Below are 23,437 nucleotides of genomic sequence, written 5' to 3'. Positions count from 1 at the left end.
AATCAGTGATGCATACTTAGAAAGAAAGAAGGGGGAGACTCAGCCTTTCATTAAAAAATTGACAAATGAACATATGTGAACATATTTTAGGTTAAAATATTTAAGATACATATGTATAAATTCTGATTCCACACTTTGACTCTTGATTAATGAAGCATCTCCTACTCTTGATCACACTGGATAAGAATCCTTATATTGCACAAACACTTATGACAGTATTACAAAGCAGATGGAATCAATGATTCCAGGGTTGAAAAGGTATTCAACTATCTACACTTCTTTTTCTTTTTTTTAAATTTGGTTGCGCCAGGTCTTAATTGTGGCTGACAGGCTCCTTAGTTGCGGCTCGCGGGCTCCTTGTTGTTGCATGCGAACCCTTAGTTGTGGCATGCAAACCCTTAGTTGCGCCATGCATGTGGGATCTAGTTCCCTGACCAGGGAACTGCACTGAGAATGCAGAGTCTTAACCACTGTGCCACCAGGGAAGTCCCTACACTTCCTAACCAAAGGACATTTTTTAATTTGACCGTAAGGTACATAAGCTACAAAGAAGTATGTTTAAGAACATTCTAAACAAATATAAGTAGTACATACAATTTAATCACATGATAATAGTGAATAATGTTAAAAATATAATTTTGACAGTAACATTTCTTAATCTGATTCATTCTGATACCTTCTGACTCCAGACTGACTTTTGACTGTCTTGTTCATATTCAGTTTTTTAATTATGTGCTGAGAAATACAATTCTACTTCAAAAATATCAGATTAACTTTGCAACTTAAAACTGAGTTAGAAACTACTTCTTTCTTGTTGGTCTTCAAACTATCCTGAATGCATAATATTAGGCCAGTAGTCCTATGTGGGCCCAGTAGATTTTTCTTCTGGGTTATTTAGAAGAAAAACACAAAGCCCCTGCATCATAAATTAACAAACTTAATCTGGTTTTAGATTGCTGAGTCACTACTGTACATAATACTGACCACTGCACATAACTACAGCTATGTAAGAAAAATGGGCTGAATCCAAACAATTACTGGACACAAGGAAGTTTATTATTAAAAATTGTATTCAAAATTTCTACTACATATTAGTTTTTCCATAATTTGTCCTTTTCTCCTGAAACTGCAGCAAAGGTAATAAATTTTGGCATGTTTTGGAGGAGAAAGTCTATATTCTGTAACAACAATGACTTTAATGACTGAATTCTAGAAGAGGATTTTTAAAAGGCCTAAATATCTTGTCATTTCTTCACCGTTCCTGTAGTCAAATGTCTGGTTAACATCTGTAAATACACGCTGTTAAATAGTTCAGTCACTGGCATTAGTTTATTGAGGCAACCATTTTCCACCAGCACATTTTAAATATTATTCTATTACTGAAAGTTTTTCTTCAATCATTCTTTGAAGAAAACAGCTATAAGATTATGTGGCTGATCTCTTATGGTCTCTCCAAACTCTATATGGAATAATTTGCTGGGTATTACACAAAAGCAGAAAAAGCCAGTAAGCAATTTTATTGGAATACACTGAATTAATTAATTGATGAAAAGAACATAGAGAACGTAGTCCACCAAAACTTTTATATTACAACATTTCCACTACCCTCCTGCCCACCACCCCTAACATACACACACAAACACACAACACAGTAATATAACATTTTGAATTAAGCCTCAATTTTATAGCCATGATTAAAAAATAAAAGTTATAGCATTTAACCTCCCACTAATATACATATATACTGAAGATTCTACTCCTTTAAAAATGCTATATCAAATGTATCACTTGCCGTGGAAAATTCACTTATATAATTACATTAAATATAGTGATGTTTATTGCATCTTATTGCATCTTTTTAATGCCTATTAAAAAGAAACAATTAAAAAGAAACAAAACCAAACCAGGAAATGAAACTGCTTGCTGTCTTTAGTAAGAACCAAAAGCTTCCTCACACTACTCCATAGGTGTGATGAATGTAAACTCAGCAAGTACAGGCTGGATAGCTCTGCATTCAGAGAAGAAGAATTTAAAGGACATGCTCACCTGAATTCCATACAGCTCTATTTCACATTCTTTTCAAAAGTAGACCGAGTTATCACATTCAATTTTGCAGTGTTAGCTTTTTGTTTTTTACAAATGCATACCTTTTAGCAGCAGATGAAAGAGTTTCTTTTCTTGCAATTGAAACAGAGCTGGTGTGACTTGGTTTTCTGTTTGCACCACTCCCATTGGTTATACAGGACATGGAAATAGCTTCTCGAATGCCTGGCTGGCCTAGATATGATTAAGAAAAAACTTTAAAAATCAAACGTCAAAATATTCCTCCAAGATTGGAGCTTAAAAAATTAAGTCCAATAGTGTTTAAGTCCATTAAGTCTGCTAGCAAGCAGACTGTGCCCCCCATATGCAGCATACAATATTATTATTTTTCAGTAAGTGTTTATTGAGTATATAGATAAGAAAGGAATGAGCACATAAAGATAAACATTTGTAAACTGACACAATTCTATATAGTATATATAAAGTTATAACTTATTTGGAAAAAGTAAATAAAAAGACAATGAAATACTTATTTCCTCTATAGAACAATTAACTTTGCTGACTTGTACACCCAACTTTAATTAGCTACATCTCCAGTATGGTCTATAGTTCAAAAGGAAATGAATAAGATCTGGAGGTCTCAGAGGAATCCATCATGCAGCATACAATATTACTGTCTGAAGATTTAATCTCATCGAAATAGATCTATAGAAAAGCCATGCTAAATTAAATTGCTAAATTGCAACTAGAGTCATTCTCTAGCTAAACAGTTTGCTATTCACAGAGCAGCTTTAAAGTGCATGATTCAAAGCTATGCCTCAAGTAAACCACAACTCCCACATACCAACAATTTTCAGAAATAGCTCAGGTTCTGTTGAAATTTAATTAATTAGAAATCCTAGAAATCATAAATGTTGAATCTTAGAATATTGTTTCATATAAATAAAGCATAATTATGTAAAATAACCTGTTATCTTAATTTATACAGAAGGTTTGGAACATTTATTCCAGTATTCCAATAATGCATGTGATGGATATGCTGCTATGGTCAGGGAGACTCACAGTCACAAGATGAAACAGCCACATCTACTAAGGGGCAAGTTTATCTAAAAATTTGGGAATAAAGAATAATTTTGAATTTTTGGACTCAGTTTTCTCACATGCACACAAGAAAACCTAACTTTTATATCTGGCTTTCATGTTTCTTTGTTTGCTTCACTTCATAAAAGCACAGAAAGCAAAAGTATTTATGTATAAAGCCTAAAATATTTCGCACCCTAGAATGTTACATATATGAGAGTATAGCACTGCATTTCTGACAATAATATGCTGTTGGGAGCCACTTATATCATAATCATCTAAAGTGCTTCCTTAATATTGAGATTCCTAGACCCTTCCTCAGACAGAATGAATCAGAAGAGAGGAAGGAAGAGACCTACTGTATTTATTTTTCAAACTTCCTAGGAAAGTTTTCACATATAATAAGGTACAATAACCCCTAAATTAGGCTAATATCACTGGTCATTAGATCTAGTCTGCCAAATAGGTGACTTCTTGTTATACTGATTCTTTCTTTTTACTCTGGTAAAATACTCATAAAATTTACCATTTTAATTAACCATTTAAAAATGTGGGGCTTCCCTGGTGGCGCAGTGGTTGAGAGTCCGCCTGCTGATGCAGGGGACACGGGTTCGTGCCCCGATCCCGGAAGATCCCACATGCCGCGGAGCGGCTGGGCCCGCGAGCCATGGCCGCGGAGCCTGTGTGTCCGGAGCCTGTGCTCCGCAACGGGAGAGGCCACAGCAGTGAGAGGCCCGCGTACAGAAAAAAAAAAAAAAAAAAAAAAGTGCAACTTTGTGGCATTTAGTATATTCACAATGTTAGGCAACCACAACCACTACCCAGGTCTTTATTGCTAGCTTTGGCTTTCTTTTTTTTTCCCTATTTCCTTAAGATTAAAGTTAGGCTATTGATTTGAGATCTTTCTTCTTTTTTAATGCAGGCATTTACAGCTATACATTTTCCACTGAGCACTGCTTTTGCTATATCAACAGCTGATTTCTGAAATATAATTTTTAAAACTTTTTGTTACACAAAAAACCCATCAGCCACTATATTAAAAACATATATAATCTAAAATCCACTTCCCATGCTCTCTTTCAATGTTCCAAACTTCATCTCAAAAAAAGAGACCAATTATATCCATTAGAATGGCTATTATAAAAACAAACATATAGCACAGGGAGCTCAGCTCGGTGCTCTGTGAGGACCTACATGGGTGGGATGGGTGGAGGGGGTGGGAGGGAGGTCCAACAGAGAGGCGATATATGTATATACATAGCTGATTCATTTCATTGTACAGCAGAAACTAACACAACACTGTAAAGCAACTATACTCCAATAAAAAAACAAACAAAAATAACAAGTGTTAGCAGGGATGTGAAGAAATTGGAATCCTTGTGTATTCCTGGTAGGAATGTAAAATGGTACACATGGTGTAGAAAACAGTATTCGCTGTTTCTCAAAAAATTAAACATGGAGGTACCATTTGATCTGGCAATTCCAATTCTAGGTATATACAATCCAAAAAATTGAAAGCAAGGAGTCAAGCAGATATCTGTATACCCATATTCATAGCAGCATTATTCACGATAGCCAAAAGGTGGAAACCACCCAAATGTCCATTGACAAACGAATGGTACATATATACAATGGAATATTATTCAGCTTAAAAAAGGAATGAAATTGTGAAACATGCTACAACACGGATGAACCTTGAAGACATTATTCTAAGTGAAATAAGCCAGATGAGAAGGGCAAATATTGTATGATTTCAATTATATAAGGTACCTGGAGTAGTCAAATTCATACAAACAGAAAACAGAATGGCAGTTGCTAGGGGCAGGGGTCAGGGGGGTGGTGCAAGGGAGAGGAGTGGATGGATACACACTTTCAGTTTGGAAACATGAAAGAGTTCTAGAGATGGATGGTGGCGATGGTTGCACAACAATGAGAATATGTTTAATGCCACTGAACTGTACACCTAAAAATGGTTAAAGGGGTAAATTTTATGTTCTGTATATTTTACCACAATAAAAAATGTTAAGAAAAACTGGGGCCTCCCTGGTGGCGCAGTGGCTGAGAGTCCGCCTGCCGATGCAGGGGACACGGGTTCGTGCCCCGGTCCGGGAAGATCCCACATGCCGTGGAGCGGCTGGGCCCGTGAGCCATGGCCGCTGGGTCTGCGCGTCCGGAGCCTGTGCGCCGCAACGGGAGAGGCCACAACAGTGAGAGGCCCGCGTACTGCAAAAAAAAAAAAAAAAAAAAAGGCAACATATCACCACTTTCTAAGTCCTACAGTTTACTGTTGAAGTCTTCAAATGCTTTCAAGGTATCCTGTGAAACTACCATTCCTCTTCACAGGATTAGATGGCAGTGCTATGCCTCACAGTTTTGATCAGTCTCAGGCTCTCTATTCTCTATTCTAGGCTCATCCTAAACACTTACTCAAAAAAGACGAGGTATCTTTTGATGTCTTGGCCATTTCAAGGCCTATATATAATGGCTTCCTTTATTATTATTCAATATAAAGGTTTCCAACTACTGAGCCAGTTACAAAGTTTACTCTATAGAGTAGTAACAATTAAAAAAATTGAAATGTTTGTGCAATTATCTAGTTATTTTATTATCTTTATTATGTAAAATAAATGGAAAAATAGAAAAATGAAGATGCTGATGTGAATAAAAAGGTACGTCTCAAAACATAATATATGATTGAAAATTATTACTGTATGTTGAAAACGACAAATCTTTAGCCTAAACTGAATTCTCATTGAATTTGGTTGACTGTATAGGCACTTGTGAAAGAAAACAAAATTAAAAACAACATTGAAGAAATTTTGGAGCTACACCACAGACAGAAGTATAAATAATTTTATTATATTTTACTTTCTTTATCAGACACCCCCCCGAACATACACACATGATGTAAACCTTTCAGGAATGAATTATGCTTTAATGTTCTCTTTCTGAAGAACTGGAGTGTAGCAGTGAGATAGGCTGTAGATCAACAGTTACTTCTGAATTTTCTGTTTTAAATTATTTTAGATCCTCTCTTATAAACAAATATGTAAATAGAGAAAAGTTACTTCATGTTATTTTACTTCAAGGAGAAAGAAGAGCTTGTATTCCATGCACACCAAGCTAGCAATTGTCTCCAACAGAAAAACAAACACATTCTCCCAGTTAGTATAAATGGGATACTCTCTTCAGTTTCTAAATATTCTGATTATGGTCACAATTTGCATGAGGAGTAATAAGTCCTCTGTAACTCATTTAGAATTTAATAACCTGTAGGTATTCTATTTGCTAAACACCAGCAAGTTATTGGCATTGTTCAGCATATATATACATAATTCTGTATATATGTATAATTTATAAATACATACTGTTGTCCCTGGGCATCCATGGGGGATTGGTTCCAGGACACCTCCCTCCAACATGGATACCAAAATCCACAGATGCTGAAGTCGTGGGCCAACTATACTATGCCATTTTATATCAGGGACTTGAGCATCCTAGGATTTTGAGCATCTGCCCTCAGGGGTCCTGGAACCAATCCCCTGTGGATACTAATGGTGACTGTACACTCAAAGTAACTCCTCGATTTTGTATTCCCCCTAATCACCCCACCCCTGACATATGCACCCACCCACCCCCATTCCAAGTCTAATACAGTATTTGGAAAAGCGTCAGTGGTCTACACTTTCCTATCTGTACCTCAACCTTCTGCAATCTGGTTATCATCTAACCACTTCATAGAATGTTTTCTTGCCAAGATCACCAATGACTTTTCTTCCACTAAATTCAATGGATATTTTTCACTCCTTATCTTGCTCAACTCTTCTTCAGCATCTAATATTGCTGACTATTCAGGCAAGGACAGTATTTAGGTAAGGACAATGTCCTTAGTTTCTAGGACATTACCCTTGCCTGAATTTCTTTAGTTCTAACCATTTCTTCTCTCATTTGCTGGATACTCTATTCTTGCACAGATTTTGTATCCTGACTCTTCAGTTATCTTGTTACCATCATACCCTTCTCATAATTTTTTGTATCTAACTGCTATTGAACATCTCCCCATGAATGTATGTGTCCCTTCTCCCACCAAACAAAACAAAAACTGGTACTCTGTGATATACTTTATTCATGGTGAAAGACATTACCACCCATTCACTGTACGAACCAGAAAACAAGAAATCAGTTTTGATTCCTCCATTTCCTTACTGCCAACATTCAGTGGGTGACTAAGTCCTCTGTTACATCTGTAACTCTTTAAAAAAATATTCCCCCCAGTTCTGTTGAGATAAAACCGACATACAATAAGTTGTACATATATAAAGTGTACGATTTACTAAGCTTTGACATACATATATGCCTGTGAAACAATCACCACAATCAGGATAGTGAACATGGCCATAAGTCTCTAAAGTTTCCTTGAGCCCCTCTGTAATCCATCTCTCCCTCCCTCACTCTTGTCCCCAGGCAACCACTGATCTACTTCCTATCACTATAATTTGCATTTTCTAAAATTTTATATAAATGGAATAATACAGTATATATAGAGATAGATATATTTGCCTTTGTTTATTTATGGCTGCATTGGGTCTTGGTGGCTGCGTGCAGGCTTTCTCTAGTCGCAGCAAGCGGGGGCTACACTTTATTGTGGTGCACGGGCTTCTCATTGCAGTGGCTTCAGTAGTTGTGGTGCATGGGCTTAGCTGCTCCACGTCATGTGGGATCTTCCTGGACCAGGGATCGAACCCGTGTCCCCTGCATTGGCAGGCAGATTCTTTTTTTTTTTTTTTTTTTTTTGCCGTACGCGGGCCTCTCACTGTTGTGGCCTCTCCCGTTGCGGAGCACAGGCTCCGGACGTGCAGGCTCAGCGGCCATGGCTCACGGGCCCAGCCGCTCCGCGGCATATGGGATCCTCCCAGACCGGGGCACGAACCCGCATCCCCTGCATCGGCAGGCGGACTCTCAACCACTGCGCCACCAGGGAGGCCCGGCAGGCAGATTCTTAACCACTGTACTACCAGAGAAGTCCCCAATTTGCATTATCTTAATTCTAAAGGTGTTAAATATCTTTTAATGTACTTATTTGACTTCCACAAATATATTTTTTGGTGAATTGTCTATTCAAATCTTTTGCCTTTTTTAAAATGGGTTGTCTTCTTCTTCTTCTTTTTTTTTTTTTTAAATTTTTTTAGCTGCACTGCATGGCTTGCAGGATCTTAGTTCCCCAACCAGGGATCGAACCCAGGCCCCTGCAGTGAAAGCACTGAGTCCCAACCTCTGGACCACCAGGGAATTCCCAAATGGGTTGTCTTCTTAATAACTGAGTTTTAAGAGTTTTTAATATATTCTAGTTAAACTCCTTTGACAAATATATGTTTGGCAAATACTGTCTACCATTATATAGCTTGCCCTTTTATTTTCAAGATAATCTTTGGAAGAATAGATTTTAAGATTTTGATCAGGTTTAGTTAATTGATTTTTCTCTTATTATTTGTATTTGTTTGTGTCCTATTTAAGACATCTTTGCCAAACTCAAGGACACTAAGATTTTCTCCTATATGTATTTTCTTACAGCATTTTTAATGCTTTTTAAAAAATAAATTTATTTATTCTTGGCCGTGTTGGGTCTTCGTTGCTGCGCGCGTGCTTTCTCTAGCTGCAATGAGCGGGGGCTACTCTTTGTTGCGGTGCACGGGCTTCTCAGTGTGGTGGCTTCTCTTGTTGCGGAGCACAGGCTCTAGGCATGCGGGCTTCAATAGTTGTGGCAGGCAGGCTCAGTAGTTGTAGCTCGCGGACTCCAGAGCGCAGGCTCAGTAGTTGTGGTGCATGGGCTTAGTTGCTCCGCGGCATGTGGGATCTTCCCGGACCAGGGATCAAATCCATGTCCCCTGCAGTGGCAGATGGATTCTTAACCACTGCACCACCAGGGAAGTGCAATTCTGAATGGTTTTAGTCCTCACATTGAGGTCTATAATCCATTTTGACTTAGCCGTTCCTAACTATCTGTAATCTATCTGGAAACCTTACCTGTTTTGTGATCCTTGCATATATCCCCATGCTTAGCACTGTGCTTGAATCCTAGAAAGCACTTAATCAATATCTAAATGACTAAATGAATGCATCTTCGCCACTACTGTCTCAAATTTCTCTTCCGGACTATGTTCAGCTTCTCTATTCTCCCTGCTAGCAGTACTATTACCTTGCTCTTAATGCACCATGCCAGAATATCTTTCTAAAACAAGCTGTGTATCTTTGAATTAATATGCCATCAATTGTAATATGTACCATTATCACAAACAGCATTAGAAAGAAGTGTCACTTATGAGAACTGTAAGACACAGTCAATAGTAAGATGCATTGTCATTCCAGATGTTTTAACAGATGTTAAAATGCAAGAAATATAGCCGTCTTAGAATTAATGGATTAGTGTAACTCTACCTGTCATTCTTCAATTTAAAATCCTTTAATGGATCTCCAGTCTCCTCAGGATAAAAACTAAATTCCTTAGCAAGGCATAAGAAAACCTTTCACTATGGGCCCTCTCTACCAGTTGAGGCTCATTTTTTGACACTCCCAACCTCACACCTCATGCTTCAGTTTATTCTGAACTCCTAAACTAAGTACTTTTACTCCCCTGCGCTCTTCACCTGGATGGTCCTTCTCTCTGGCATATGCTAGTCACCCCTGCTTGCCTAAATTAACATATATTCATCGTCCATCTACCCATCAAATATTTACTCAGGGCCTATTATTATCCTAGCCTTTTGTTTTCAAGAGAATATAAGGGAGCCAGGGCATCAAGGAATTAAAATCTTGCAAGAGAATCACACAAGCAATGAAAACATGTGGTAAGTACAATAACAAAGTGATCATAAAGTACAAAGAAAAGACACATAATTCTGTAAGGATGATTAGAGACACAGAGCTCAAGAAAGGCTTCCTAGAAAAAAATGCAGAACAAAGTCTTAAGGAATAAGTAAGAGATAGCCAGGTAAAAGGGAGGTGATGAAATACTGGAATCTTATTCCAGTGTGTGTAAAGGAACAGGAAGAAGGTAACAGCAAAGTGGGGTATGTAAGTGTGTATGGCATGGGGGCGGGGTAGACAAAAAGCTCTTTATGTGGTGAGAATGTAGAACAAGAAAGGGCAGAGTCCAGATGGTAGAGGAAAGTCCAGATGGTAGAGGTAAGCAGGAGTTAGATCATGGGGATTTTATCTATAGGAAATAGAGACCACCAAAGGGTTTTAAGCTGAAAAAAGGACTTCAATTTACATTTAGAGAAATCCTAGTGGCTATGTGAAGAGCAGATTTCAGGGCAGTGGTCTAAGCATAGCACGATGGGGACCTGAAACAAGAGCTAGGTAGCATAAATGGAAAGTAGGAGGCAGTTTTAAGAAATATTTAGGTCTTAAAAGATGATGATTTCAGTTTGGGGAAATTTTACATTTATGAATTCTGAGGGACATATAAGCAGTACAATCTAGTAAGTAGAAAGATAATTCTTAAGTGCTCAAGTCTAGAATATAGATTAACAATTTGAGAACTGGCACCAATAAGTGGATGTTAAGACCATGAAGGAAGATGAATGCTGATTTCATCTCCTGCAAGGAACCTTCAACTCCAGTTTCGGTTAGGAGCTCCCACAACACCCTAAATTTACCTTTTTAATACCAATTATTATATAGTTTTATAATTATTGACTTAGCTGTCTTCTCACTTTACCTAAGGCCCTGTGGAGGCAAAAGTCAGTATCTTTTATTTCTTTAATCTCCAGCACCTAAAACAGTGCCTAGTGCATTGAAAAGATGAAGGAAAGAGACAACTGTCAATACAGTAAGTGATGTGAAGTAATATTAATTATCAAGCACTTGCTGAGTGCTAAGCACTGTTATCCTAAGTACTTTATAATTAAGTCCTTTAATCTTCACTATAATCCTAAAAGGGATTTACTATTATCATTCCAGTTTTGCTGATGAAAAAAACTGAAGCCTAGAGAGATTATTAACGTGCTCAAGGTTATACTGTAATAGGTAGTGAAATCAAGATTTGAGTCCAGGAAGAAGGAATGGTAAGTAAGTGGAAAGAAATAATTCTGCCTTGTGGAGAGTGACACTTTGAGCTTTGCTGGGATAACAGATAGGAATTCATCAGATGGAGTAGGCGGAAAGGAAATTCTAAGCAGAGAACAGTATTAAATCATCAAGGTCCCCAGATATTTACATAAATAGCAAGAAAAGACCAAAATAAGATTTTCATGGTCATTTTCCATCCTGCAGTTTAATTTCAGATAACTCTCAGTACTGGGAATCCTTAGTATTTGGATAAAAGAGTGAATGATCTCCCAAGGTAGAGGCAATGAGTTAAGTAAAGCAGGTGCAGAAAACAAAAAGGAACGTGGGTGAATGACTGTCACCTGAGAAGTCTAAAGTATATTCTTTGAAATTTAGAACATTAGGAACCTAACTGGAAGAAAGGAGTATAAAAAAGATTATGCAGTACACAAATTTATAACTAGAATGCATCATTAGCTATATACATCACATGTATGTATGTCTGTACATATACATCCCTCTCCCCCAAGCCTTGGGCATTACAAAGTCTGAGCTACAACGCTCTCAAAGATTAGCCTGCAAGACTGGAAGCAACAGTGACCTCTAGTAACCAAAGGTACAAAAGTAGTTCAATTTCTGAGCAGCAACCCAGCTGAAATAAGAGAAATTTAGGCTAAAAGTCTATAAACCAGGAAGGTACTAATTTAGTTTTAATCACAGTTTCAGTTTTAGCCATCAAAATGCCAGGGTTGAAGGCCAATGATAAATTTTATACTTTATCTTACTTTATCATGAAATAAGAATACTAATCATTATTGTTTATATTCCTTGATGATAGACCTAAGCAGATGAACTTTCTGATATCTTAGCCTGACAGTTCCTAAATGCTAATGAATTTCACTGAACTCTAGAGTCACATAGTAAAGTTACCACTAGGGACTGTTGCATATGTTGCAAATGTGAAATCCATCTTGCTACCCTCATCTGTAATATCCTCTTATTCTTGCATCTATCCCAATCCCTCCATCCAAAGAGCAATTTTTAAAATAACTTCCTACTTCTATAACTTTCTTTTTCCCACATTTAATTTAACAAACATTTATTGAGTCATTCTAAGGCTAGTTATGTAAGAAACTGTCCCTGCCTCCAAATAGTTTATAATCCAGCGGGAGCAACAAATATATATACCAAAAGAAACATATAATAAAATTTTAAAACAATTCTAAGAGACAAAAAATAGATCATTTTCAGGAATTAATTTGAGGCCTTAAAGAATGGGAAAATTTTTTATCAGGAGAAGGGTAAAGATGGTCTATGAAGGAAGAACTTTAGTTAACACTCAAAATCTTTTTTCTCAGATTCCCTATCATATGCCCCAGAGCTCCAACTGCATACCTCTTCCACTCTCTTCACATTTTCAAGCTCCGTGCCACCTTTTTCAATCTGTCAATTACTTTGCTTCATTCTTTGGAAAGATTGAGGACTACATGTACTTCATCACATTTTATCTTTTCCATTTAGAGTTTTATGTGTACTTTTCTCCTTTCCTCTTGTTTCACAGGAAGGTGTACTTTAGTCCTCTTGACACATTTTTTTTTAAGTATATTTTGAGAAGAAATGACCAAAGAGCATTTGACTCTCATAGAGAAATGGAGCTCTGTAAATGGTAATTGCTGCCTGGTCTGAGGCAATATCCACCCATTTACTGTCATATACAAAGAGCAGCTTAGAAGTCTTTGATCTGTTGTCAAAATAATAAGATACTCTCCCACCCCCTACCATAAGTATGAATCATTTTAGCCTAAGGGCCCCACCAAGGAAATTCACACCTTCTAACCTGATTAATGTAATTTACTTATTAACAACATTTACAGCAAACTCATGACAAACCCTGTCTTCTCCCAAATGTTATTTGGAGTAAGAGCCAAATGATACAGATCTGTGCCTCTACACTATCCCATAGTCTATATAATTAGGAATGTTTTTTTCGGGAGAACTGATATCCTCTAAATTTCAATTCTGCCTCTGGGCTCTCTCATTTCTCAAGTAGCAGTCATAGTGCTTGATATTTCTGGTTTACCAGCAGCTTCCTGGTTTAAAATGACAGTTTGCCACCTTCAGATAATTTGACTCCTGTGCTTTTATACCTCTGTGTACTAACAGCTTGTCTTCACATATTGCCACTGGGTTGTATTCTCAAATTACATTCATTTGGTCACCCCAAGAGGTCTTAATGGGTTTCCCAGGCACCAGCTGTGACATAATTTGTCTTCCTGGCAGTTAAAACTGCCAGAGTGTTCCCTGGGCCTTCCCTTTTGCTCCAAAGTACAGGTAATTTTTTTTCTTTTGGCAAGGATTCAGCTGCAACTGGTGCATATATTATGAACATATGCCGTCAAAAGGAAAGAATTCTCCAACAGAAGAGAAGGTACACGAGAAATTTAAATAACTGGCCACCTTAAAAACTACTGGGAAAACTTTCTACCTAAGTGTCTGACATAATATATTCAAGAAAAAATGGGGTTTAGCTTTTAATACCGCTGGCACACTGGAGAGGACAAACTAAAAGAACAGAACTAAAAATATTGAAATGACTAGTTAGGTGTATTTCTGATTTTGGCATTTACTGAATGGCAATACTACTATGAAATGACAGAGAATGTCGTTAACCCATCAGCATACACATTTAGTTTTAGCCATACCTGAAGCCAAGTCATGTTTCCATATCACCACCACCTAGCAAAACTATGTAATAGTTGTCTTTATCAATAAGGAAGCTGACCTATACTTTTAACCACAGCTTCATAAAAGGTTTCCACCTATTTATCCATGGTAGTTTAGTCTCCCCTCTAAAGAAAAATCCTCTAGAAATTCTAAATATCTTAAGAAGATGGTAGTGATTACTGTCCTGTCAGTAATTTGTGTGAAAGTGAATACTACAAATTCTAATTTCACAAGGGACTAAAACATTTCCATATAAAATTTTTCTACAGTATCAGAAATGATTTTACTTTAAAAAAAAATTGAGGTATAACTGACATATAACATTATATTAATTTACTTTTTTTTTTTTTTTTTTTTTTTTGCGGTACGCGGGCCTCTCACTGCTGTGGCCTCTCCCGTTGCGGAGCACAGGCTCCGGACGCGCAGGCTCAGCGGCCATGGCTCACGGGCCCAGCCGCTCCGTGGCATGTGGAACCTTCCCAGACCCGGGCACGAACCCATGTCCCCTGAATCGGCAGGCGGACTCTCAACCACTGCGCCACCAGGGAAGCCCTAATTTACTTTTTAATTGAAGGAGAAAATACAAAATCCCTGCAAAATAATTTCATTGTTTTTTAAAAAATTTTTTTCAAAAAAAATTTTTTTCATTTGTTAGAAAATACTTTGCTTAAAGTGTTTATTCCAAATATTTATACCATTAATATATGAATCCTGTTTTGTCAAAACTGATGGTTGATCTTTTTAAGGTTACATACAAATGACAATAGTGAAGAATCACTTAATATTTCTTTTCCAATTACTTTCTATAGTATACTATACATAAATTTCAAGATAAAGCTGTTTAGAATTGCAAATAATAAAATTAACAAAACTTTAAATATGTATTTCTCTTGATGCATTAATATCAATATTAGAGAACATAATTGGTCAGGCAAGTTTTTTCACTAATGGGAAATCCAGTGGTTACTCCTTAATGAATTATGCTCATTTCTTAAATAATATTTCCCCAAATTATTATATAATCAATCTTCTCCCCAGCAATCCATTTTATATCCAGCAATTCAAAGACTGTGTCTAAGGTAACAAAGTAACTTAAAGAAAATTCACTAGTGGACTCCATTTCAAAATGTGAACCACATCAGCATAAGAACGGCAGTCGAAGTAAACTTATCACATAGAATTAATGGAAAGGAACTTAGTATCTCTCTAATTAATAAAGTTATTAATAAGAAGTAAGAGCCGGTACTATGTGGAAAGAAAAAGTTCCAATGTAGAAGCTGCAGGTGGCTCCAGAACTGGATAAATCTCCACTAAAGAGCCTGTAACAAAACTGATTCTAAATTCACTTTACAGACAAAGGAATTATGAATGACAACTAGGAAAGGACAACTTACAGAAAGTATGTTCCTAGGGGATAGGAACTCCAGCTATTTAAACTGTATTTGTATTTCATGAAACTGAAACAGGTAGGTGCTAAGGAACTGATGTATCATACAAAATATCGTCTGTATGCCAAATTAAAAAAAGAGCAGTCTTTACATTTCTCTATAAATATTTCTTTACTGAAATACCTTAGTAAATAAATGAGAGAAAACGTTTAATTTTTTCTCAACACAAGATTATAATGTACTATTGTTTTAGCGTAATAAAAATTTTTTTAAATTGTAGGTTAATACAAATTATTTAAGATAAGCTTTTAAAATGAGATAATAACCAAATACTATGTCATTTTGTCTTATAGGATTTAAAAATACTTTAATATAGAGCCAGAAGCTGAAGGTACACATATTAATTATAGAAACCTGTTCTTCTCTCTTTATGTACAGTTTACCTTCCCTGTAAAGCCTGTATACATTAATACTCTAACAACTCTAGAATCCTCTTAGAAAAATCAATTTATAACCAAATAAGTTTTTTTTTCCTGGCTTGATCTTGGCAATCCTCAAAGTTGGTTCTCAAAAAATTAAAAACCCACTTATAACATTATTAACCAAAGTGGTTTCAATCAAGTCTTTTGCCAAACTCTCAGGTCCCTTACTTATCCCATGCCACTGACACATTTATCTTACTAACCAGTAATGGAAAAGAACCATCCTGCTATCTAACTCTCCACTATTAACACAAAGGCCTGGAGTGCTGGAGGGTGGGAGGTATGAGAATGGGAATCACAAAACCAGGCAGAATGAATGCCCCTCCCTCAAAGTTTCACACCTCGGTAGCCGGTACCCTCAGGGTCCCTGAGCATTTCTTTCATGTCTGTGGCCTTCCATTCTCTACTCTCTAACCATTCTAAATGTCGACTCCCTTTTTTTTTCACCAGCCAGGAACTGCCTTACTTTCCTAAAGGGCATCACTATTTGGAAGTAGTCTTTTTTCCATCTAAGACTAATAGTTTTTAACTTGCTCTAACATCCCTTCTCAAACTTTCAGGAAACTTGCCTCAATTACCACCACCCCTCCCCCACCAACATCATCTTCCTCTCTGCTGCCTTTTTGTCCTCAATGTATTTTTCTGCTCCAGTCTATAACGTCTTAAAAAATAAAATAATTAAAACTGGTCTTCGATTTAGCATCCTCTTCTACTACCCTCTTCCCCTCTCAGGTTAATTTTCTGAAAAAAGTGTCTGGCTACAGTTGCTGCTCTTAATTCCAGAGTTCTCCTCAATTCCTGCTTCTCAAAATACTGCAATTAGATTTGTAATCCTATCACTCCATTAAAATTCCTTTTGGAGAGGTTTCTAATATTCTCATAAATGTCAAATCCAATGGTCACCTCTCAGTCTTTGTTTTACTTGACCTCTTTGTAGCAGCTGGCAACATGAATCACTCTTTCTTTGCTATGCTGAAATATTGGAGCTCCTGAAAGAACTATCCTGAGCCACTTTCTTGTGTTACATCCTCCTTCTATGGCTTCAACTATCATCCATAAGCTGAACATTCCCAAATTTTTATTCCTAACCAAGACCAGCCTGAGCACTAAACCTATAATTCAGCTATCAATATGTATCTATCTATACACCACACATACCTCAAATTCAACATTCAGAAACTGAATTCATAATCTTTCTTCCACATCTGCTCCTCATGCCCTGGTTAACTATCTAATCTCCAGCTAAAACCTAGGAGTTATGTAAGACTCCTCCCTAGGTTAATCATCTGCGTTGACGTATTACAGTAGAGAGGTAAGCTGATGAATCTTTTCCTTTTCCCATTGCCAAATGGGGATAATCATGCCTATGTCCATCTACTCTACCAAGAAATCAGTGAGATATATGAAATGATATGTTTGACTGTTTGATTAATGTGAAAGAATTTAAGATTCCTTCTGGATGGCTGGAGGAAGAGAAAGGCTACATGACATCTGCTCCAAACTCAGAGTAACAAGGTCCTGATAACAGTTTATTTCAGTATGTGAAAATCCCCAATGTCTAGAAGTTAAAATTTCCATTGAACTGGGGTTGGCAGTAAGTTTCAGAGTTTAAATTAAATTCTTCATGATTCTGCTGACTAATGACCACAGAAGGCTTAGAATGAAGCTATATGAACTATAATGTTTTAAATCCTTTCTGTAATGATAAGAGAGTTCATTTAAAAAGTATGAGTGGGCTTCCCTGGTGGCACAGTGGTTGAGAGTCCGCCTGCCAATGCAGGGGACATGGGTTCATGCCCCGGTCCGGGAGGATCCCGCATGCCTCAGAGCGGCTGGGCCCGTGAGCCATGGCCGCTGAGCCTGCGCGTCCGGAGCCTGTGCTCCACAACGGGAGGCCACGGCAGTGAGAGGCCCACGTACCGCAAAAAAAAAAAAGTATGAGTGCCTACCTGCTATGTGAAGTCTATGGGAGACACAAAAAGATGATTCAGTTCCTGCCCTCAGTAAATTTTTTTTTTGAATTTTATTTTATTTTATACAGCAGGTTCTCTTTTCCTTTTTAATTAATCAATTTATTTTTTGGCTGTGTTGGGTCTTTTTTGAGGTGCACGGGCTTCTCATTGTGGTGGCTTCTCTTGTTGTGGAGCACGGGCTCTAGGCGAGTGGGCTTCAGTAGTTGTGGCACGAGGGCTCAATAGTTGTGGTTCACGGGCTCTAGAGCGCAGGCTCAGTAGCTGTGGCACACGGGCTTAGTTGCTCGGCGGCATGTGGGATCTTCCCAAACCAGGGCTCTAACCTGTGTCCCCTGCATTGGCAGGCGGATTCTTAACCACTGCGTCACCAGGTTCTTATTAGTTATCAATTTTATACATATTAGTGTATATATGTCAATCCAAATCTCCCAGTTCATCCCACCCCCTCTGCACTCAGTAAGTTTGTTATGTAGTTGAAAGATACTAAATTCACACAAACACTATGACATAAAAGCCAGTAAGTACAATCAGTGGCATTACCCCAAAATTCCCAATTTAAAATAATAAACTTTCAGAATTTCTTAGGAATAAAGAAAAAGGAAATGGAAAATAAACTATAGTCATAAGTAATCTAAAAGAGAAACTATAGTTTTATATTCCCAATCTTAATGTCACTGAAAAAATACACGTTTAATATATTATTTCAAAGAAAATGCTGCAAAAAGCAAAACTCTTCCTACTTACAACACACTTAATTACCTTTACTTGGGACTGATTTTTTCACTGAGGCTACATGATCTTCCGAGATTGTAAGACGCCTCAAAACATCAGCCAAAGCTGCCTTTAGCACAGTGATTTCATCTTCTTGTTGTTGAACTCGTAACTCAAGGGCTGAGAGGCGATCTTGAACATCAGAAGTACTTGCAGCAGAAATACTATCATCTATAAAGAAAAGAAAATATGGAATATTTTTAAAGTAAACTTCTTAAGAAAGAATCTAATGACATATAAGAAAAACTATACCAGATAAGTCTTTTAAAAGATGAGAAAAATTGAAAAAAATTTGTTTTTGCACAGATTAATTTCTGTAAAGATTTTCATAGCTACTTGAACTAATTTAAAATAGTGAAAGTTAATACAGCTGACATATAATTAAAATTATGAAAATTTTCCCATGGTCAAATTTTCCATATATTATACCATCACCTTAATAGTTTTTTCACCAAAATGTTCCCTAAATATATCACTCTGTAGACATGTGGAAACTTGCAAGACTGTAAACTATTCAAAGCATCCTTCTTCCTTATTATATCATCATAATTAGTTATGAAAATAAGGAGTACAAATCACTTCAATTTTGCTTTATGTATCAGATTCAGCATCAATGATCAGAAAGCATTCTTTACTTCTATCTTTATTATTATACTCCCAATCTCCCCCCCCAAATATGGCTACATAATTAGTAAAAGACTTGTTGCTGCTCCTTCTCTCTCCCCAATGCCTCAACCTCTCTTTAAAAAAAAAAAAAAAAGGTGGTTTCTATACAGCACATAGCTAATATCTGCCTTAGGTATGTAACAAGAACAATGACAAAAAATAAAGTTCAGCTGTAACAGAGCAAGTACAAACTACTTCCAAAGCTATGTAACTTGAGAGTACACTACTTTGTTGGATCAATCTGAATTCAAATGTTTATAAAAGATCAATTGCTATTGGCTAATTCACTATAAGCAGGAAAATTCAGGGGGGAAATTAGGTTCTCACAGAAGAATGGTTTGACCTGAGTGAGATATAATGGGTCAGTCATTCACACACTAAGCCATAGTGTGCCATTTTTCTCTTAATGAGATAATGTGCCAGACATCTTAAGCTGACAATTTAACTCAAAGTCGTTAAAAATAACAACAACAAAACCCCCAGCATTTTAAAGCCAAAGTTATCACCCTTTATTATGGAGCAGTAAACATATTCATATTTAAGACCTTATATGCCTAAGCATATTCATATTTGAGACCTTATATGCCTACAGACAGCTCAGGCATACATATGTACTCTCTTCTGTCTTTAGAGGTATTTCAATGACAATATTTGGAGAAGTACTGAAATGGAAGGAAAAGTTGGGTTTTATCTTCAATTTAGACTTCAAATTCTAGTACCACAGTTAATCAGTTGTGTAATCTTAGGAAAGTTATTTTACCTCTTTGAACCTCAGTTTCTTCGTCTTTAAATATTGTTATGAGGAAGGTACCCAGGACATGTTTGACATTCAATAAATGTTTAACATACAACAGCAAAGTACAAAAGGTATCATTTGAGAGCTTTGGGCCCATGTATTACATAAAAGGCAGATATGTCAAACTTTGAGATGCTTAAGAAAAGGACTAATAAGAACAATTCAGCTTCTTGTTCTAGAAATTTTTATATTTGAGGTCTTTTTCATTTCCAGAGTGTTCTAGCTGAATTCTAGCTGATCCATACTCTGTATGTGTTACACTACGGTTACTATTATATTTGTCTGCCCAGAATACTTTGCTATTTTCCTTCTTCTGGTAGGAGAACACCAGCTGTTCTGTGGAACTCCACCAGTTTTTGAGGTTCCATTAGGGCTGTCGATCTATGATGCCTCATTCTCCTCTCTGCCACCCTGCACTATTAATAGGTTGAAGCATACGAAGTGACCTTTTTAGTTGGTAAAAATAGGACTATTGGTAATTTCATATGGTTCAACCTAATACTAGCATAAAATGGCTGTGAGATATGGGTTAGGCCAAATGGAGTCCTCCCAAATTTCAGAGAGAGAGGTGTAGCCCATCCTTCTTGGTTTATCAACTATAAGGACACATAGACCTAGGGTTGTCAGTGATAAAGAGTCTGGTCTGCCCTGAGTTCCAGTTCTAGTCTCTGAAGCCCTTGACCTTCAATTCTGAGAGCTACGCTAATATTTCCTTTAGCTAATTATGTAACCTAATAAACTCTCTTTTTACAAGCCATCACTTGTAAGCCAAAGGTCCTGATTAAGTCAGTGAATTATACAGATATGCCTTTCTAAATTGTTCTTAATTTACAAAAGATGGGTTATATATCGAAATTATAATCACAGGTAAAATATTTATGTGATTTTTATAAACACATGATCTCCTTAATTCTTTTGAGAAGGCAGCAAAGGCTAGTGGAAAGATTATCAGACTATAATGCCCAGGGTATAGTCCTGGGTTTTAGTACCAGCATGGTAACTAGCTTTTACTTTTGGTAAGTCACTTAACTTTTACAGACTTTGATTTTTTTAAAAATCACTAAGGTTTTTATTTTGTGAAACTTGGACAGTCACATGAAAGGTGGTTCAGCTTGTAAAAATCCTACCACGACCGCTAGATACTGTGATAAGATACAAGAACAATTTTTCAAAGGCCATAACAAGCAAAAAGTTAACTATTAACAATGTCTTGCATTTATATAGTACCTTTCCTGTTTATTACCTCATCCCTCTCCTCTGTCTATCTGTATTTTGTATTTGAGGAAACAGCTTGAGAAGTTAAATAGCTTGCCCAAGGTCACCAAACTAGTCTTGATATCTGAAACTCAAACAGAGGACTCTTGACTCACAGTTTAAGTGCCCTTTACTCTATTTCATGCTGCATCTTAACAATAATCACAGGAGGACCGAATAAATATATTCTTTCACAAAGCCAGACAGGGTTTAAACTATGAAGTGATATAATCAGATTTCTGTTCTAAAAAGGTTATTTTGGTTTCTGTGAGAGAATTGATTGGAACAGAATAAGAGTAAATGTAAGAAGAGCAGGCAGGAGGCTAACGCAGTAACCCGTGTGAAAGGTGAAGGTGGCCTAGGCTAGGAGTAAGGTGTTCATGTGTCTCGATTTGTCCAGGACAAACATGTCTGCTATCTCAGTAAAAATATTATCATTATGTTCCTTCTTTCTCTCTAAATTTTCCCAGTTTGAATGATCAATTACAGGGTCACTCAAGCTAAGGCAACAGCAACAACAGAGATGCAAAGTGGCATAGTAGTTGATTATAGCCCTGAAACCCTTAACATCTTCCTAATATCTTGGACCTTCACCTTTTCAGAGGCAAGTAGAACTGTGCATAAATTCTGGTGTTAGACTGCCTGAAAAAATCTGTTTGCTACTTACCAGCTCTGTGACTGGTTTCCTCATGTAATTTTTTCATGCTAATTAGTACTTACCTCAGGTTTGAGATTATTAGGTGAAATAATGCACAGCACTGCCATACAGTGAGGGTTCAGTAAGTTACTATTTTGTATAGTGGTGTTCTTTACTACACTGTTTATTATTGCTACAAAACTGGAAATGACCTAAAGTCCCTGGATGGAGTTAATAAGCCATATGTTCACACCACAAAAGCCATGCAATTAAAAACAATAAGTATATAAACCAGAAATTTGAAAGATCTATAAGACGACTCAAGTGGAGTAAATAAGCAAATTGGGGAACAACATGTACTAAATAATTTATTGAAACACACACACACACACCAAAACATACTTCTAAAAAATAAACAAAAAACTTCATATTTATATACGTATATAATGTACACATAGAAAAAAGTCTAGAAGCATACACATCAAACTGGTAATTGGGTTACTTTTGACTCAGAGAGTGAGATTAGAAGCATAAGAGTAAAGGGAAATTTTTGCTTTTTCGTGTATTTCTATATTATTTGAATTTCACAAAAATGTATCATATGTTACTTTTCACATGTTATTTAAACTTATATTTAAGCTAATATACAGTGCTTCTGAAGCTTAATTTCTTTTTTTTTAAATATTGACATATGTCGTGATTTTTTTTTAATTAATTAATTTATTTATCTATGGCTGTGTTGGGTCTTCGTTTCTGTGCGAGGGCTTTCTGTAGTTGTGGCAAGCGGGGGCCACTCTTCATCGCGGTGCGTGGGCCTCTCTCACTATCGCGGCCTCTCTTGTTGCGGAGCACAGGCTCCAGACGCGCAGGCTCAGTAATTGTGGCTCACAGGCCCAGCTGCTTGGCGGCATGTGGAATCTTCCCGGACCAGGGCACGAACCCGTGTCCCCTGCATTGGCAGGCAGATTCTCAACCACTGCGCCACCAGGGAAGCCCTGAAGCTTAATTTCTTAAAGCAAGTTTCCTTCAGACACAGTATTCCAATTTCATAAAGGAACATATCAGAGCATAAGGCAATTAACTTAAATTTGCACTCATTGATTATAAAAGCTAGAACAGAGACTATCTTAAAGATCAACAGCCCCTACTGCCATTTTATAGATAAGTAAACTAAGACTGTGAAATTAGGTGAGTTACTCCTGGGCACACAGCAAACTGGAGTTAGAGCTCCTTCCTCAGATGACTCCATAGAACCCATCGCTCTTGCTCTTTCCATTTTCAAAACTTTGTTCTTATTTTTTTCTCTCCCAATCTCTAATGTACCACATGCACATTCACAATAAACTTTTTAAGAATACATATGTTCAAGGATAGAAAGCCCAGAGATAAACCCACGGACATATGGTCACCTTATCTTTGATAAAGGAGGCAGGAATGTACAGTGGAGAAAGGACAGTCTCTTCAATAAGTGGTGCTGGGAAAACTGGACAGGGACATGTAAAAGTATGAGATTAGATCACTCCCTAACACCATACACAAAAATAAGCTCAAAATGGATTAGAGACCTAAATGTA

At 37.0% G+C, this 23,437-nt stretch overlaps 1 protein-coding gene across 4 annotated transcripts in view; it reads right to left on the bottom strand.

The window, feature by feature from the left end:
* EML4 (EMAP like 4) overlaps positions 1–23,437 on the bottom strand; it is a 164,069-nt gene that overhangs the window by 68,212 nt on the left and 72,420 nt on the right. For all 4 annotated transcript variants that reach the window (XM_060117844.1, XM_060117845.1, XM_060117842.1 and 1 more), the window contains exons 2-3: positions 18,499–18,681; positions 2,148–2,277 (exon numbers count right to left, since the gene is read on the bottom strand). In XM_060117844.1, the coding sequence (XP_059973827.1) occupies positions 2,148–2,277; positions 18,499–18,681 (313 nt within the window). The remainder of the gene's footprint in view (positions 1–2,147; positions 2,278–18,498; positions 18,682–23,437) is intronic.

The sequence above is a fragment of the Mesoplodon densirostris genome, chromosome 14 (assembly GCF_025265405.1).
Source record: "Mesoplodon densirostris isolate mMesDen1 chromosome 14, mMesDen1 primary haplotype, whole genome shotgun sequence".
Lineage (NCBI taxonomy): Eukaryota > Metazoa > Chordata > Mammalia > Artiodactyla > Ziphiidae > Mesoplodon > Mesoplodon densirostris.
The sequence above is the reverse complement of the archived record's forward strand: the minus strand, read 5'-3'. Positions and strand labels throughout refer to the sequence as shown.